This window comes from Lipotes vexillifer, unplaced genomic scaffold (assembly GCF_000442215.2).
Source record: "Lipotes vexillifer unplaced genomic scaffold, Lipotes_vexillifer_v1.1 scaffold213, whole genome shotgun sequence".
Lineage (NCBI taxonomy): Eukaryota > Metazoa > Chordata > Mammalia > Artiodactyla > Lipotidae > Lipotes > Lipotes vexillifer.
This window is the reverse complement of record NW_006780610.1, coordinates 1,272,037-1,291,720: the sequence shown is the minus strand read 5'-3', so window position 1 is coordinate 1,291,720 and position 19,684 is coordinate 1,272,037. Positions and strand designations below refer to the sequence as shown.

The 19,684-nt window shown below is 41.8% G+C and overlaps 1 protein-coding gene across 1 annotated transcript in view; it reads left to right on the top strand.

Annotated features, from left to right (window-relative positions):
• Nucleotides 1–16,361, top strand: part of LOC103089856 (zinc finger protein 684) — a 29,216-nt gene extending 12,855 nt beyond the window's left edge. The window contains exon 5 of the mRNA XM_007453858.1: nt 16,162–16,361. Coding sequence (XP_007453920.1) covers nt 16,162–16,361 — 200 coding nt within the window. The remainder of the gene's footprint in view (nt 1–16,161) is intronic.
• Nucleotides 16,362–19,684: the final 3,323 nt, after the last annotated feature.

Below are 19,684 nucleotides of genomic sequence, written 5' to 3'. Positions count from 1 at the left end.
GGCGTGTGGGATCTTCCCGGGCCGGGGCACGAACCCGCGTCCCCTGCATCGGCAGGTGGACTCTCAACCACTGCGCCACGAGGGAAGCCCTAGTTTAAATTTTTGATACAACCATGTGCAGGATGTTATGTAACTCGATAACAGATGTTAAGTGGAATTTGCCCTTTAGCCTAGGATAGAAACTAGGATTTACAGGTGAGGCATCAAGTACCCCACATTGTAAAAAGAGGCACAAATAATTGGGGGTCAGACTTCTCTGCTTCCAGGACTTAAAGGGTGACCAAACCGACTTTTCCATCCTCAACCATCTTCTCAGACCTGCCCCATAACCCCTACAACCTCATGTAACCAGAAGATTGGTCAGAGGGTGGGGATGGGAGTCAGCAGAGTCATGAGTCAGCCCTGACAGAGACTGCCCTGGCATTTCTCTACAAAAATCAAGTGAGTGAGATAGGCTGGGACCTGGGACCTGGGACCCAGAACACTTTACTGGAGTGCTTGCACCTGGACAAACGTCTCCTTGAGCAACAAAATACAAAGAAACTGTAAGGGACTAAAAATAACTTTACGCATGCGCAGTTGGGGCAAATTATGAACGGTAAGATACAAAAAGGCCAAAAACCAACTGCCACTCCTGAGGTGCCGGGAGCAAAAGCAGGGCACTGCACATGCCCCCTGCGCTCAGCACCACCAGGGGGTGGGCAGATTACCTCCGCCACCCCTCCTGCCGACCCCCGCATCTGCCCCCAGCCTCACCCCCTTCCTCCGGTAGCGAGCAAGGGAATCTTTCACTTGTTTTCCCTCCCTCATGCTGCAGCACGAGTCTCAATAAAGCCTTGCCTGATTTTCTCATCTGGCCTCTTATCCATTTCTATTAATTAAAGAGCCCAAGGACCCGAGTCGGTACCATGAAGAGGGTTGCAAGAGATTCCCTCATGTAGATTGGGGCTGCTTGCAAGGAGTGAAGCCTGTATAGAAACAGCAGGGCAGAGGGGCCGCCAAGAGGACACCATATTGAGTACATTAGCCGGGGGCAGGGGACGGACGCAGAGGATAGGAAGATGTCACACTGGGCCAGGCCTCCCCATCCGAGAACCGTGCGGGAGGGCGGGCCGCACTGAGGGGTCCCTCGCCACCCTGCCTTAGAACACCTGCCTGCCCAGAGGTGCATATGAGGTGACATTCTGGAAAGGACCACTGGCCAAATGAGAGATGCCAGTCTCTTTCCCCTTCTCAGCCCCCAACCCCAAGAAACTGAAACTGAGTCCCCCTAAAACCACGTTCCCCTGCTGAGTTTATGATTAATCTCTCTATCCAAAATGTTATTCCCTTTTTTGTCCAACACCTGGGTCCCCTCATGATTGAGAAGTAGCAAAGAAAAGGGGGGACTGAAACTGAGCAGGACCCCGTGGGGCCCTCCCAAGCACAAAGCCTTTCTGTGTCCCCCATTTTTTGTTTGTAGGAAAAAGGTTGCAGCCTCTTAGACCTTCCCTGAGTTCCAAAGGGCAGATTCAAACAGTTACTATTAAGGGGAGTGAGGGAATACAGAAACAATAATGCAGCTTGTATCTCTTAGTTCTACAGGAACTAAGGTCTCCACCCAGGTAGAGGATGGTAACTTTATGCTAAGCATAAGCACATCGGCCCCAAACTGGTTGGAACCAGAAGGCTGATGACTGAGATTCCTGGAACACCTCCCACCAACCAATCTAGAGGAAGGTCACACACTCTGCAAACACCCCCCTCCCCCCACCCCGAAATTTTGCGTATAAACACTCTTCCTCAAAGTCATCAGGGATTGCAGGTCTTTTGATCATGAGCCACCCTGTTGCCCTGTTCTCCTTGCTCGGCCCTATTTTCTTGGCTCCAAACCCTGGTCTCACTGGGCATTGATTGGGCACATGAACTTGGGTTTGACAACAAAGCCAGGCTCCCAAGCGTGAGGGGGAGAAATACCAGCGCGCAGTCTCACCCAGCCTGCACACCCTCCCCTCCCCACGCAAACCTCCGTAGTAGGTCGCAAGCTTCTACATGGCACTGCCACTGTACGATCCCAGGAACTGAAACTAAAAAGTGGCGTTTCTAGCCCTTGGCAAGGCTGAAGGAGAATCCTCCACACGCCACAGCCAGGGGAACAGGCGATGGAGACAGCGGCGGGAGGGACCAAGGGGGCGTGCCGCGGGGTCTTGTGGGAGACGCCGGGCTCTCTCCGCGCAGGCGCAGTACAGCCCCAGCGGGCTTGGCCCCGGGCCGGGAGATCAGAGACCCGAGACCCGGCTTGAACCCGGTGAGTCTGGCGGCTCTTGGCAGCGGCAGGAGCTACTTCCGGCAAGACTGGGGTTCAGAGGGGCACTCTGGGTCAAAGGGAAGATGGATATCAGAGGGCCAGAGTAGGGGTGGGATTGAGGGACTTGAAGCCCCGAGTCTGGGGCCCCGGGAGCGATGGTCCCCGGAAAAGTGTGTCACCCGCGATTTGGCTGTGGAGGGTCAGATCCTACCAGGTTCTCTAAAGTCGGCACAGTCACCGGCTCTGCTCACCGCAGACAGGAGCGTTCGTGGAACCCCCCTCCCCCCCGCCCCGTGGCTCCAGGATCCCCTTCTCCTTCAGACTCCAGCCTTAGCTTAGGCCCCTGTGCCCCGCTGCTCCCGGCCGTGGGCGCCCCCAGGTCGGGGCTGCGATCGCAGCCTATCGGCGGGGCGGGTCAGCTGCGTATCTCTCCCAGAGCAGTGTGTGCGGGCGCTTCCCACCCTCTGATGTCTCGGTTTTCTCCTTCAAGTGTTTGGCCGCCGGCTTTGCAGTCCCGGTGGCCAGAGGTTCCTAGCCGGAGTTCCTCCGTATGTATCCTGGGAGACGCTTAGTGTAACTTTGAGCCCGGCTGGATTTCCGACTGTGGCACTCTTGCTGTTCTTGAGCCCACAGGAACAAGCCATGCTGGTAGGAAAGAAGACCGCAACTCCTCAGGCAGCTGGACCCCATCTTGAGAGGATACACCTGTGACCTGAGGCTTCCTGCCAAAACTACTAGCCAAGACCGGGGTCTGGAGGAGGAAGTGGCTCTGGAGCTGCTGGGGCTGTGGACGTTCCTCAGCAAGGCTTGGGTCAGGTGACACCTTCAGAGAACAGGGAGAGACCGTGGACTTAGAATAGACTGTTCCCCATCTCTTACCTGAGGTGAACAGTCTGTAGTGTGGAGAGGAGAAGGCAACGTAGGGCAGGCTGGTTGAGGGAATGGTTTGGGCGAGGCCAGCCCCTCTGGGGGCTGCAAGGCAGGCTTGTCTCATGGCTCCTTTCTTTTCCAGCTTTGCCTCCTTAACTCCTTGACCTTGATGAGGAAGAAGAGATGACCAGTTCCCAGGTGAGATGCATGTTTCCTTTCTCAGTCCCGGTATACATACTCTTGAAGAAAAGGAGAAGGAAACACATCTATGGATGTGCTGGATATACGCAACATTGACTTTTTCTTTTGATACTCACAACAGTTATGGAGAGCGGACATTATTTCCATTTTACAGATGTAGCAACTGGCTCAGTGAGGTTTAGAGACCTGTCCAGTTCACCAAGCTATTAAATGGTGGAGCTAGATTTGTCTTTAGGCCCATTGCCTATGCTGTACGTGTTGTCAGTGGACAAGTCTTCACATCCAGGGACTGAGCCTGAATTGTGCATATCTTGAGGGCTGGGCCTAATCTGTGAAATGAAGGACTCTGAAGGGAATGCACTTTCTTGCCCGGTGCCCTTCTTTAGGTTAGGTCTCTTCTCTCCCTAACATGTTGTTCATTCATTTATCTACTTTGTCATGGCTGCTCTGTGCTCATTTATTTGTAAGAGCAAAACAAACTGACTTAGATACAATTCTTACTTCAAAGTGTGTGGTTTCTTTGGGGGAGATTAATATGTACATGTATAAAATAGTGATTATTACTCACATATACAATGAGTAATATGAAAAGAAGCCACTCTTAAGTGTCAGTTTGAAGACTGCACTCACTGATAACAGTGCTAGAGGAGGGGAAAAAAATCAGTGTGCACTGGAGTGATTGAGGAAGACTGAAGGAGGTGAGCTAGAGAAAATTTGAGTACTACAGGTTTCCTCCACTATCTGAAAGTAGGGTGTTCCTATGAAACCTTTCCGAAGCCGAAATGGTGGAAAGAAGCAATTACTTTAGGACACATCTTGCTAATGGACGCACAAAATAAATCGAGGTAAAGCACAGATGCTCACAGACACAGTTCAAAGCTATGGAAGCTTGATGCTGAGTGAAGTTCCTGGGGAAGTTTGGCAGTGCCACTCTAGCAGCCCTGGGTATGTGCTGCCTCTGTAATGACTCTTTGCAAAACAAGTGCTGAATGTTTCTTTTGATTTTTGTTTTTCTTCATGAAAGTGAAAATGCTTTTCAGATTTCTTTCTGTTAGCGAAAACAGGTGCTAATGTAGGTCTTAATGTAGGTCTTTCATGAAAGCGAAGTGGCAGATAGCAAGGATACCTGTATATGAACTTCCATACCTCTTTCAAGTCTTTACTGTTTTTTGTTGTTTATAATTGCCTTATGGCCTAGTTTATGATAAATTTTTACAGTGTTTCATGTGTGCTTGAGTAGAACGTATATTCTCTAAAGGTAAGTGGGTAGGTACCAACTTTTTTTTTTTGCGGTACACGGGCCTCTCACTGTTGTGGCCTTTCCCGTTGCGGAGCGCAGCCTCCGGACGCGCAGGCTCAGCGGCCATGGCTCACGGGCCCAGCCGCTCCACGGCATGTGGGATCTTCCCAGACCGGGGCACGAATCCGTGTCCCCTGCATCAGCAGGCAGACTCTCAACCACTGCGCCACCAGGGAAGCCCCTCAACTTTTTTTTTTTTTTTTTTTTTTAGACCTTCTACTGGCACAATTCATTCTCATTTTAGGGAGGTCAGTCTTTATTCCATTAAGACCTTCAGTTTATTGGATGTGGACAACCCACATTAAGGAGGGCAAAGTCCATTTAAATGTTTTACTCAAAGTCCACCCATTTAAATGTTCATCTCGGGCTTCCCTGGTGGCGCAGTGGTTGAGAGTCCGCCTGCCGATGCAGGTGACACGGGTTCGTGCCCCGATCCGGGAAGATCCCACATGCCGCGGAGCAGCTGGGCCCGTGAGCCATGGCCGCTGAGCCTGCACGTCTGGAGCCTGTGCTCCGCAAAGGGAGAGGCCACAACAGTGAGAGGCCCATGTACCGCAAAAAAATAAAATAAAATAAAAAAATAAATGTTCATCTCATCTAAAAAACCCTCACAGGAACATCCAGAATAATGTTTGACCAAATATCTAGGCAATGTGGCCCAGCCAAGTTGACATATAAAATTAACCTTCATATCACCCTCTAACCTACTATATAGTATACTTATGTATTATGTTTCTTCCCTGTCACATACTGATAGAATGTAAGCTAGTTCCACCGGGGCAGTGTTTGTCTGTTTTATTCACTAACGTATCCCCAGAGTCAGGAACAATATCTGATACATTGTAGGTACAATAAATATCTATTGAATAAATCTTTATCATCCTTATCATCCTCCTTACCTTCATCCAATGTCAGATGGTTACTTTTGGAAAAAACAAAACTTAAACCCCCATCTGTTACTCCTCATATCTAGTGCTCTTTCCATATCCATAACGGAACACTTATCTTCAGAAATATCTTGAAGGCTCAGGATTCTCCCAAATAAAGTGAGGGTATTTATTCATTGAACAGGGTTTGTGTTCTTTAAAATCCAAGGATGACCCTTGGGCTGGGCTATGGGTGTTCTTTTTCTTCTACCAGAGAGGGTCTGAGGGCTTTTCGTCAGCATGGTAAAGGAGCATCTCAACTTTCTTGTTACCAACAGAAATATGGTGCTAAGCAGCCTAGGTCATAGATAATAATGTTAATTGGAAATTACTTAACAGCATTTTCCCCTAATTTTTATTTTATTTATTTTTTTATTTTTTTGTGTGGTACACGGGCCTCTCACGGCTGTGGCCTCTCCCGTTGCGGAGCACAGGCTCCAGACACGCAGGCTCAGCGGCCATGGCTCACAGGCCCAGCCACTCCGCGGCATGTGGGATCTTCCCAGACCGGGGCACGAACCGTGTCCCCTGCATTGGCAGGTGGACTCCCAACCACTACGCCACCAGGGAAGCCCATCCCCTAATTTTTAATACTTCTATACAATTTTTAAAACTGTCTATAGGTGTCCATAAGATCTGACTTGTTTAAAATTTTTGTATCTTTATTGATTTATTTTTGTTTGCTTGACCCATCAAGAATTGAGAAAAAAAAGTGTGTGTAATCTCTTTGAGTCGTAGATATGTCAATTTCTCTCTGTAGTACTTCCATTTCAAAAATATATTACTTTGAGGATGTTTTATGAGGTACATACAAGTTGAGTTGTTATATCTTCGTGTAGAATTAAAGTTTTTATCCCTATGTAGTGACCTTTTATATCATTAGTGATGCTTTGTGTCTAGAAATCTATTTTGTTCGATATTAGTATAGCTGTTCCTGCTTTCTTTTGTTTATTATTTACCTGGTTTACCTTTTGCCATTATTTCAACCTTTTCAGGGCCTTATGCTTTAGGTATATCTCTCATTAACTGCTTATAGCTGAATTCTGTCTCCTCCCCCCTCAATCTGATAATCAGCACCTTTTTAACTAGCAAGTTTAGTCTGTTTGCATTTAGTGTAGTTATTGATATATTTGATGTGTTTGTACTGTCTTGCACTTTAATTTTATTTGTCCATTTTTCCTGTATTTTCCCCTCCTTTCTTACCTTTTTTTTGTTTGTTTTTTAAGTGGAGAGGGTATTTTTCTTTTTCCTCTTTACATGTTTGAAATTTATAACTTGTATCTATTCGTTTGGTGGTTACCCTTGAAATTTTATCGTGCATACTTGCAAGCCTAGGTTTAAACAATATGTTAACCTCTTTCAGAATAATGCAAGGACTTAGGAACTACTGATCAAATCCCCCATTGACTTAAAAGCTATTGTTTTCTGCATTTTATTTACTTTTTATTTTTTTGGACTTGCTGAGCAGCTTGCAGGATCTTAGTTCCCCAACCAGGGATCGAACCTGTGCCCCCTGCATTGGAAGTGCGGAGCCCTAACCACTGGACCGCCAGGGAGGTCCCTGTTTTTTGCATTTTAATTCTGTCCTCTTAATAAGTTAGATATTATTAGAATTATTATTTTATACAGACAATGTTTTTTTGGATTTACATATATGTTTATCATTTATTTGCTTGCCATTCTTTCTTCTGTCTCAGCCTTTCCTTCTGGGATCACTTTTCTTTTTCCTGAAATACATTCTTAGAAGTTCCTTTTCAATGCATCTTTAGACATTCCATTTGTTATTTTTTTCACAACTGCATGTTATTTTCAGATAATTTCTTTGCTTTATCATCTTATAATTGCATCTTTTATTTTTTCAAATAATCCATGTATTGCTGTTCTGGTTCTGTATCTGATAGTTTAAATATCTGTAGTTGTTGGTAGTGTAAATCTGTTTTATGCTCACTCTCCCCTTTGATGAGTTTAATTATGAGCTCATTGATTGATCTTTATATGAGTCCTATGGGAAATTTTTCTCCAGGGGAAATATGCTTCTGTTTCTGCCAGTAGCTTAGAGGATGGTACTAACATGGGATGGTCCCAGTTCCTCAGAGGTCCCAGGTCAGGCTAAGCTTCCCACCCTGCAGCTGGCAAGGTTCCGTATACCACAGCAGCGCTGCTATTGGCATCTCTGCAGGGCAACCTGTCCTTTCCAACTGCCTGCCACTCTGCTCTCAGCTCACTGGGTTGTTTTGTCTTATTTTTCCTTTTCATTTGTGGGGAAAGGAGTAGTCCTTTTTCTTTGTTTCCAGTTAGGTGAAATTCCTTATTTTTGTGACATGACATTATTGACCTGTAAATCTTATAAATATTTGTAGCGTCTGGTTTACTATTTTTCAACTTAACTAGTGATCCAAGAAATGTTATAATATAATGAAATGGCATTTTTGCCACCTATCAAATTGTCAGAGATGTGTTTTTAAAAAATACTTGCTGGTAAAACCAGGACACTCAAATACTTTTAAACTAAATGTCATTTTGCTACAAACTTTTTGGAGGGCTTTGGAAATATGTGTCAGAAGTCTTTACCTAACAAACCTAACAAGTCTTTGAGCTAACAATTCTACTTTTAGGAATTTACCCTGAGAAAAAGAGTTGATAAGTGCATATAATTTAAATACAGTGATATAACTTGCAGTATCATTATGGTAATGAAAAGTGGTAAGTAACTTTAGTGTCCGATGTAGAGAGATTTTGTTGTTTTGTTTTTAATGTTTATTTATTTATTTGTCTGTGTTGGATCTTAGTTGCGGCATGCGGGATCTTTCGTTGCAGTGCATGGGCTCTTTGCTGTGACCTGCGGGCTCCTCTCTAGTTGTGGCATGCGGGTTTTCCCTTTAGTTGTGGCTCTCTAGTTGAGGCCCACGAGCTCAGTAGTTGTGACATGTGGGCTTAGTTGCTTCCCCGACTAGGGATTGAACCCGCATCCCCTGCATTGGAAGGCAGATTCTTTACCACTGGACCACCAGGGAAGTCCTGGGAGATTGTTAAATAAATTATGGTATAACCATGAGAAGAGCCACTATACAGCCATTAACAAGGTGTAGAAGAATATTTACTAATAAGGGAAAATGTTCATGATATTTTAATTGAAAAATGTTTTAAAAAGTTGTAAAGAATATCCCCAAGTTTTAAAACTTACATATATATGCCAAAATGTAAATAGTAGTTATTTGGGGGCAATATGATTATATATTTTCTATTTTTTTTGTAGTTTTCTCTTATCTTCCATAATAGCACTTTTGTTATTAAAAAAAATAGCAAATGAAATGTGATTCTCATTGCGAGAGTGGGAGGGAGGGGGTTATTTGAAATGTGTGTTGTTTTATCATCAAGTTTTCTTTCCATAAATGAATGTTAATTATGTCAGTACATACCCTAGGAAAAAGTTATAATTTAAGTGTCTAGCCTAGACATACAAGCCAGTACTTCGTCAAACTAGTGGGCTAGATTAGAGACTCAAAGTTGCCACTGCATTTTTTATATTATATAAAAAGAATATGCACTGTTTAGAAAAAATCCTCAGCCAAGTGAATAAGTAGTACAGCCATATTGCAGACATTTTACAAACAAGGAATATGAAGAAGAACCAAAAAATGTATTTCTTTACATGAGATCAAATAGATCATAGGCTTAGAGGATTCATTTATATCAGCAGCTAATTTATGTGTGTCTGTACTACTTACTCACCATGTGTAGGATCATTATAGATGTGAGATGTTGCAACACTGCAAGTGATTTTTCAGCACAATCTGTAGTGATACAGACTTAAATACACTTGATGTTGCTTCTTTAATAGCTGAAATAAAACCTAGGGCTGGGCATTAAAAACTGTGGTTTTAGGCATTTATAATGACATATTTCTACTATATTTAAGAATAAAGTTTAGAAAATGACAAAATTTAATTGATGTGATCATTCATTATTCATATCTGGTTAAATTTGTAAAACAGACTCCTTTACAAATATTTTCAATCTCCCGATATTTAAGACCAAGTCAAAATATTATCATTGCATATTGATAATCTGTTATTCTCATTTGGGTTTATGTTTTGTCTGTTTATTTCACTACCTAGACCAATGTCCTTTAAAAGTATTTTTAGGGACTTCCCTGGTGGTCCAGTTATTAAGAACCCATGCTTCCAGTGCAGGGGGCGTGGTTTCAATCCCTAGCTGGGGAACTGAGATCCCGCATGCCGCATGGTGCAGCCAAAAAAAAAAAGTGTTTTTAAATTAGAATTTGATTTATTTTATTAAATGCTGTTTTGCCATCCTGTGAGATGGTCATATGGATTTTCCTTTTTTACTTGTTATGATTATGTATGTTAATAGATTTTCTAATGCCAGCTGTTATCAGTCTAAATTCTTAGGGTCAAATAAACAAAACATTAGCAGTGTCTCTTTATTCAAGACCAACTTGAATACTTTCACCTTTACAGCCGGTTCCTAAAAGCTTCTCATAATTAAGAATTGAAAATTAGTACTACAGTGTGAACATGCCTAATTACTGGGAATTTATTTTCATCAACTTTGTTTCTGAAGTTGCTGTATTTCTAGACTTAGAAATTTTCTGTTACTTGACTGCATTGCAGTGAATGCTCTCTATAGGAAATAAGTTTGTGATGATTGAGAAACAGAATTAAGACAGTGGATAGATATCCAAAACATAAGTCTTAAGTGTGTCTTTGAGTCACATAATATATAGTCTTAGAAAATAAGTTACAGTTATTGTAGACTAAGCATTAATGATGTTGATGTTTGAATTTCAAGACTGACAGATCACTAGTAAACTATTTCAAAGCTTTATAAAAGACATTGAATTTCATTCTTAGAGTTTTCCCACAATACAACTTAATCTTTCTTCTTAGAACCATAATAAATACAAATAACCACACTAAAAGATCTATCACATCCTCATTCATATTAGACTTTTTTTTAAGTTGAGGTATAGTTGAATTACAATATTGTATTAGTTTTAGGTATACAACATAGTGATTCAAAATTTTTATAGATTATATTCCATTTAAAGTTATAAAATATTGGGTATATTCCTGTGCTGTACAATATATCCTTGTAGCTTATTTATTTTATTCATAGTAGTTTGCGCCTCTTACTCCCCTACCCCTATTTTGCTCCTACCCCCTTCCCTCTCCCTGCTGGTAACTACTAGTTGATTCTCTATATCTGTGAGTCTGTTTCTGTTTTGTTATATTCATTCATTTGCTTTTGTTTGTGTGTTTTTTTTTTCAGCTTCCACATATAAGTGGTAACATACAGTACTTGTCTTTCTCTGTTTGACTATTTCACTAAGCATAATACCGTCTAGGTCCATCCATGTTGTTGCAAATGGCAAAATTTCATTCTTTTTTATGGCCGAGTAGTATTCCAGTGTGTGTGTGTGTGTGTGTGTGTGTGTGTGTGTGTGTGTAACATCATCTTTAGCCATTCATCTGTTGATGGACTTCCATATCTTGGCTATTGTAAATAGTGCTGCTATAAACATTGGGGAGCATGTATCTTTTCAAATTAGTGTTTTCCTTTTCTTTGGATATATACCCAGGAGTGGGATTGCTGGATCATATGGTAGTTTTATTTTTAGTTTTTTGAGGAACCACTGTTTTCCACAGTGGCTGTACCCATATTAGACTTCTTTACAGTGCAGTGATTGGAAAGGAAAGCACTAGCTTTTAAGTAATCTCATAAAATCATTTTCAGTTCATAGGACACCTTCCTGTCTATTCCCAAAACTGCCAATTCTTATCAAGGGCATTTTAATACCTAGCCACTCTGTTCAGGTGTGGATGCAGCTATATTTACACTTCGTGGTTAGTCTTTAAGATAGTCTAAGAATCTACAAGCTTGCTTGAAAATAGAAATGATATCTTCCTAATTAAATGTTTAAAGGTGTTGGGCTTCCAAAAAGAATGATAGATCAAAGAATCCTTGGATTTGTTTAATAATAAAGGTATCAGTTAGCCTGGCTAATTAGCCAGCGTCAAATGAACTTTATGTTGAAATATAACTTTGAAATGAAATGGAATAGAACTTGGCTTTGTAGATAAATAAGTGTATAAAGAATATGGACATTTCCAAGTACGTATCTAAAACATATATAACACTGTGGGTCTGTATATGGTGGTGGAGAGTGAGGGAACGGGAGTAGTTAAGGCTGAAATGCAAGTTTTGGGCACCTGGGTGAAAGGTGATAGTCTTCACTGAGATAAGGAACAGAGGAGATGGAGCCTCTGTGTTTCTGTGTGTGTTTGTGTGTGCAGAGGGGAGTTAGAAGACAGTTTGAAGCACCTGTCGGACATCCAATTAAAGAAGTCTAGAAGGTAGATAGATATCAAGGTCTGAGACAGATCCAGGTGAAAGATACAAATTTATGAGTTGTCACCATGTATATGGTCATTAAAGTCATGGGCTTGGTTGAGATCATCCAGCTGATATGTGAGAAGAGAAGAAAACGAAGATAACCAGAGAAGAATCTTGAGGAACACAAATATAAATATTTAAGGAATGGGCACAAAAAGAGGAGCCAGAGTAGAGATGTTGTAGGAAGGCAGGATGATATAGACCAATTAGGAGGCAGAGGTGAGGTCATGGTGGCTCAGAATAAAGTGGGGGCAGTGGAGGTAAAAGAGATATTTTTAAAGATATAGTGACGGATCATGTGAGGGATGGGAGAGAGGAAGTCAAAGATGACTCCTTTTTTTCTGACCTAAACATCTGGGTGGTTGGAGGTGGGGTTTCCTGAGTTAGAGAGCATTGGGAGAGAAGCAGTCTTGGAAAGGAAGATAAAGTCAGAACTGAGCATGTTGATTTAGATGTCTTTGAGACATCCAAATAGATATTTCTTTCACTTGGTAGAAATTTATTGACTACCTACTGTAGGTCAGGCACTATGCTTCACACTGGATGTTCACCAAGGAGTTATTTGGGTCTGGAACTCTAGGTATAGCTTGAGGTCTTTGCTGCCAAAGTACATTTGAGAGTTGTCAGCATTCAGTTGGCGTTTGAAGCTATCAGAATATATGAGATCATATAGGGAGAGTGAGAAGAAGGCCCAGGATCCAACCCAGGAAACCTGCACATTGACCAGGAGAGAAGGAGATTGAGAAAGATTGACCAGAGTGTTAGGAGAGTTAGGATACTATGATATCCAGACTCTCGGAGGAGTTTTGAGGAACACCATGTGGTCACCAGGGCCAAATAATGCCAAGGAGTCAAGCATAAAAAGGATTGAAAACTTTCCATTGGGTTTATCAGCAGGGAAGTCATTAGTTATCTTATGAGGATGGATTTCTAGAATTGGAAATGCTGGATCAAAAGATATGTTTGATAAATACTGCCAAATTGTTCTCCAAAAAAGTTTATACCAATTTATACTCCTTCCAACAGTATATGGGGGTATGTGTGTTCTCATACTGTCACTGGTAGTGGGTATTATAAGTCTTAATCTTTGCCCCAAGGATAAGGGAAGATAATGCCTCGTTATCTGGATATCCATTTCTTTGATAATTTGTGAGGCAGCATGTCTTTTCATGTGTTTATTGGTAATTTTTTTTTCTTCTTGAAATTACTCAGATTATTTACCATTTGTCCATTTTTACCGGGAGCATTTTATTTTTTTTAGCTGATTTTTAAGAGCTCCTCATATTATTAAGGTTGGTGAGCCTCTGCAAAAGATATACATATCTTTAAAATTTTTTTATTGTTCTTTAAATTATTCTTACAGTTTAGGACAAAATTCTGAAGTCCCCTTTATACTGTCTACCTTTCTCAGTGTTGCCAAGTTTGTACCCTTTGTACCACGGAAGCTGGTGTAGATGTTTGCTCACTGAAGAGGAATTGCTGTTCATTGGTGTCTTAGGAACCTGTTTCGTTTAAGGATGTGGCCGTGGACTTCACCGAGGAGGAGTAAGGGCAGCTGGACCCCGCACAGAGGGCCCTGTACAAAGAGGTGATGCTGGAGATCTATGGCAACCTGGTCTTGGTGGGTGAGGACAACTGCTCTTTGGAGAATTTTTGTTCCCTTGGTTGTTTAAAGCTGTGAGCTCTTAAAGTGTTTAACTAGGTGAGGGCTTGAGATTCAAATATCAGAGTGTCCAAATCACTATTGAAGAAAGAAAAATGTTGCTACTAAGTAAAAACTTGAGTTCCCCCTCCGCCATTTATATTTCTTTTTTTTTTTTTTTGAGGTGAAGTTCACATAAAATTAACCATTTGAAAGTGTACAATTCAGTGGCATTTAGTACATCACAATGTTGTGTGACTAACTCCTCTATCAAGTTCCAGAACATTTTCATCACCCTAAAAGAAAACCCCACACCCATTAAGCAGTCACTCCCCATGCCCCCCTCCCTGTAATTACTTATTTCATTAGAAAGGTATTAAAACAAAATATATTGCATATAAAGTAAAAAGTATCTTTCAGACTATTTTCTATTTATATTACATATAAGCAGACAGAAAATATATAAGCTCACAGATACATATTTGTTTTGTTTCTATTTGTGTATTTATCTGTTTATGTTATAAAAATTAGTTCTGCAACTTTCCTTTTAGTTAGTAACATATGTTAGATATCTTTACATGTCAAAATATTTAGACCTATCTCAGTCTTTTAACTGGCTATATCATATTCCATTGTATGATGTATTGATATACTGAAATTAATTTTTTTTAATTTATTTATTTTTGGCTGAGTTGGGTCTTTGTTGCTGCACGTGGGCTTTCTCTAGTGAGCGGGGGCTACTCTTTGTTGCAGTGCACGGGCTTCTCATTGCGGTGGCTTCTCTTGTTGCAGAGCTCTAGGCACACGGGCTTTGGTAGTTGTGGCATGCGAGCTCAGTATTTGTGGCTCATGGACTCTAGAGCGCAGGCTCAGTAGTTGTGGCGCATGGGCTTAGTTGCTCCGCGGCATTTGGGATCTCCCCGGACCAGGGCTTGAACCTGTGTCCCCTGCGTTGGCAGGCGAATTCTTAACCACTACACCACCAGGGAAGTCCCTTGCATAGTAGTTTGACTGAGTAGAGACCTTTAGATTCAAAATCATTTTCCCTGAGAATGTTCTAGCCATTGTATCTTTGTTTTTAAGCCTTGGATACTGCTGAGTCTGATCTGATTCATTCGTTTAGTAATTTTCTCTGTCTTATTTTATCTTATTTTTGTTTGTTTAACCTGTTTTTCTCGTCCCTCTCTTCTTTGGAATTCAGGAGTTTTACCAGGATGTGCCTAGCTAGGCAGTCCTCCCCGCCACCCCCCCAACCCTGTAATTATATTTGCCTGTCATTGAGCCCATTCATCTCTGAAGCCTTCAGCTCATGGGGAGTTTTCCCTTGATATTTCATGAGATTTTGTTGAGGGTATAGAGGAAAAGCTTTAATTTATTCATTTCTACTTTTTGTATTCCATGCCTTCCCTTTTCACGAGTTTTTATTTTGACAAATTTTGGACATCTTTGTCCCCCCTTTTTTTCCTTCCTTTTGTCCTTGGAATCATTGGTTTAGGTTTAGCTTGCTTGCTGATAGTCTTTTTTCCCTCAAGACTGAAAATATTGTACTATTGTCTTTGGTCAGTCTTAGTCTCTTTTCAAGGGAGTAACTTGTTTTGTTTTTTTAATGTTTTGTATGCTTATGTTTTCTTGATCCTTGAAATTCATAAATTTCATCCCAGTAGGTGTATATGTTAGTTTGTCTTTTTTTTTTTTAGCACTCCTAAGTGGTCCTGGGAAAATAGTTTCAATCTAAGAGAATCAAGTTCTCTTTCAGACTAAGTACATTCTCATTATTTATTATTATTATTATTTCATATTCTTTCTTCTCTCCTTCTGAGTCTCTTATACATATAATATATAGGAGCTTCAAGATCATAATTCCATTTTTTAAATCCTTTCCTCTGAGTCCTAGTAGAACTCTTCAAGTTGATCTTTTTTCTTTTTAAAGAACTTGTATTTATTTATTTTTAAAAATTTTATTTAGTTTTGGCTGTGTTGGATCTTCGTTGCTGTGCACAGGCATTCTCTAGTTGTGGCGAGCGGGAGCTACTCTTTCTTGCGGTGTAGGCTTCTCATTGCAGTGGCTTCTCTTGTTGCAGAGCACGGACTCTAGATTCACGGGCTTCAGTAGTTGCAGCACACGGGCTCAGTAGTTGCAGTGCGCGGGCTCAGTAGTTGCAGTGCGCAGGCTCTGGGGCACGCAGGCTTCAGTAGTTGTGCAGCGTGGGCTCAGTAGTTGTGGCTTGTGGGCTGTAGAGCGCAGGATCAGTAGCTGTGGTGTACCCGCTTAGTTGCTCTGCAGCATGTGGGATCTTCCCGGACCAGGGCTTGAACCCGTGTCCCCTGCATTGGCAGGCGGATTCTAACCACTACGCCACCAGGAAGTCCCATCTTCAAGTTCATCTTTCAATCCACTAACATAGTTTCTTACATTCTCCAGTCTGATATTCTATTGCTTACAACCTCCCTTGAGGTGTTTTAACTTGACGGTCATATTTTTTCGTCATTGTAAACATTTTCTCATTCTTAAAGCATCCCCTTTCCCACACAGGAAGGAAACTTTATGACTGTGCCGAGTGTGGCAAGAGCTTCAGTCAGAGCACAGACCTTCACATCCACCAGAGAGTCCACACGAGAAAGAAACCTTTCGTGTGCAATACGTTCGGCAAAGGCTTCAGTTATAACACGAATCTTCACGTGCATCAAGAGTGTCCACACAGGAGAGAAACCTTTTAAGTGCGAGGAGTGTGGCAAGGGCTTCCATCAGAGCCCCAACCTTCGCATCCACTGGAGAGTCCACACTGGAGCAAAACCGTACAAATGTGAGAAGTGTTGTGAGAACTTCAGACAGAACGTAGGCCTCCAAGAGCATCAGAGGGTCCACACAAGAGAAACCATTTCAATGTGAAACCCTTAAAGTACAAGCTTCCGTGCTCATCAGAAAGTCCACACAGGAGAGAAACCTATAGGTGTGAGGAGTGTGGGAAGGATTTCGATCACAGTGAATCTTCATGTTCTCCAGAGAATGAAACTGCAGATGTGATGGGTGTGTGATAAGCGTTTCTTCAGTTAGAGCTTAGATCTTCGAGTTTATCTAAGAATTAATACAGGAGAAAACCCATTTATATGTGCTAAGTGTAGTAAGGGCTTTGGAAAGAGCACTAACCTTGAGTTCCATAAGTCCTCACAGGAGAGCAATGTTACAAATGTGCAAGTGTGGTAAAGGGTTTCTTAAGAACCCAGAGCTTCTCTGCAGAGCATCTACGCAGGGGAGAAACCGTTGATTTCAGTGTCTGTGGTTGGGGCTTCCATTACAGCACAAACCTTCATGCACATCAGAGTCCATGCGTGGTAGAGTCCCTGTGTGCATGAGAAGCGAGTCAGGCCTTCACATCCATCTGACTCCACATGGGAGAAAACCATGCAGGTGTAGGTGTGTGCATATCTCCCCCTTCCCCAGAGAGCCTGTTTCTACCACGATTCTGGCAGCTCCAAGAGAGGGCAGCTGCGTGTGCTTTGCTCGCCATTGTGTCCCCAGCTCCTGGCACAGTGCCTGGCAGGAGTAGCCACCTAGTAAATATTTGTTGAGTGAGAATCCATGTGGGAGAGAACCCCTGTTTGTGTGATAGTGGGGTAAGGACTTCAAGGTCAACATGTTGAAGCCTTTTTAGAAAGTGTGTTCACAGTCAGATCATGAGTTTTGTCATGAGTTAATCCCTGCAGGAGAGAAATCTTGTGAACCTGATGATTATACTAATGGACTTAGAGATAAATGATCAAATTATTAAATCGGTGTAGTAAATTTAAAAATACTTGTCTTCAGTATAAGAATCCACACCCCCAAAACTGTATCAGCTGTGAAAATACTTTAGTCAAAACTCATACATGAAAATGTATATCTATTCGGGAAAAAAAAATCCTGTGTATACCCTAATGAAGTTATATGTCAGGCTGTGGACTGACCACCTCCACATAAGGTGGACTCCACCAGAATCTGGTAGCAGTAGCTCTTCTTTTTATATTTCATCTCAAAGAGGTTTATGTTAGACATAACCAATGAGTTATCCAGGGCCAAGGATTAACAAGGTCTTCCTTTTGGGAGAGATGCCCCTTACCTGGCAAAGTGCCCTTCTAGGCTGGAAGCCTCCTGGCCCTGATTGAGTGTCTCCCTGCCCATCATGTCATCAGGCTGCTGGGAGCTTTGCACCATGGATTGTAGAAATTTCCAGGTGAAGCATGTTCAGGGTAAGTATCTATAGAAGAGATAGCTTTGAAAAAAGGGGGCTGGGTCAGGGTTTACAGAGGGGAGTTAGAGGAGAGGAAAGCAAGTCTGAAACGGTAGGGAATGGTTAAAAGAAAAAGGAAAAGAACAGTGCCTGGGAGGTAGTTGGGGGGGTGGTTCATGGGGCTGGGAAGCCCCAAGGCTTCTCCTAAGTCTCCAGCAAGTGTCTCAACCTCCAGTACAGGGCTCTCCTTGGAGATCTATGCTAACCAGAGTGTGGTCTGTAGTGGGTAGAGATGGACCCCAGTGGCATCAGGGCCAGTTGGGGCCAGAGGTGGAAGAGCTGCTGTGAGGGCCCTTGGAAGGCAACTCTATGCCCCATCATTTTCCCACGTGGCCCAAGTCAGGCAGGACCATTATCCCTCCAATAGAAGGAAGGATCATATATGCAGGCAATAATAAGCTTGACCCCCTTCAGGAGGCATAAATTAACTAGAGAACAGCCTGGGGGTCTGGCAATGAAAAGGGAAGACCTGGAAAGGATCATATATGCAGGCAATAATAAGCTTGACCCCCTTTAGGAGGCATAAATTAACTAGAGAACAGCCTGGGGGTCTGGCAATGAAAAGGGAAGACCTGGACCAGTGGAGGTTATGAAAAGGTCAGTGACCCAGTGTCATCTCTAAATCTGGGTAGGGAACAGAGAAAGTTGGTCAACATTTCCACTGAGTTCTTCACCTAAGAGCAATGTATTTTTCTGCATCCCCACTAAACAGCCATTTGGGGGTTAGAAAGGCTTTGGGGCTCTTTAGGAGGACTGCCAGTTGAGCTGTCCAGGGACCACTGGCCTAAGTTGGGAAGGGGGATGGTATCCCTGAGGACTGTGATGGCACCCAAATACCACTGAATGAAGGTATTAATAAAATTCTCACAACACTAAGGTTTTATATTAGTTTCTTTTCCTTCTTCCTCTTTCTTTTTCCTCTCTGTCTCTTCCCTTTTATTTTCTTTCTCTCTGTTTTTAGATTTTAAAAATATTTTAAGTAAAAAATATTTCAGACAAGTTCAGAAAATGTAACAGCTATTGTCTTAACTGAGATTAAGTAGATGTTAAATTTTTTGCCATAAGAGCTGCAGGTTTTTTTTTTTTTTTTTTTTTTTGGTATGAAAAAAAAAGCAACAGAAACAACTAAAGCCTCATGCTCTATTCTCTCAACTCTGCTCAGAGGTAACCATTATGCTTTAGTTACTATGTGTTGTTCCTCTGTATGTTTTTGGTTTTTTTATTACCTGTATGTCCATGGTATCTTAAATTTTTACATAGATAACATCATCTTGTATATTATCTTTTTGCAATTTGCTTGCTTCACCAAACATTACAGTTTTGATATTTTTTATGCTGATGTTTTAGAACAAAGTCATGGATTTTAACTTCTGTCATGTTCTAAGCTATCAGACAGGTATTCTTTTCAATAGATTATTTGTATATCCCTGTGCCAGTAACACATTTTTGAGTAATGTAGCTTTATAGTAATTGTCTTAGCTATTTAAAACCCTTTATTTTTTCATATAAATTGTAGGATCAGCTTGCTAAAATTTTTGAAAAAATCTGTTGGATTGGGATTTGGGGAGTTTTGTTTCTTTTTCTCTCATTTCATTCTTTCCATTGGATTATGTTTTCTTTATTCTCCCTTTATTTCCCTCTACAAGATTAATATTTACATTTTATCTCCTTTTGTTTTATGTTAACTTGCATAACTGTTAAATTAAGCCCCTCAACAAGATAGAACAGAACACTAACTCTACTCCTCCTCTCATGTTACATGTTATTGTTGTA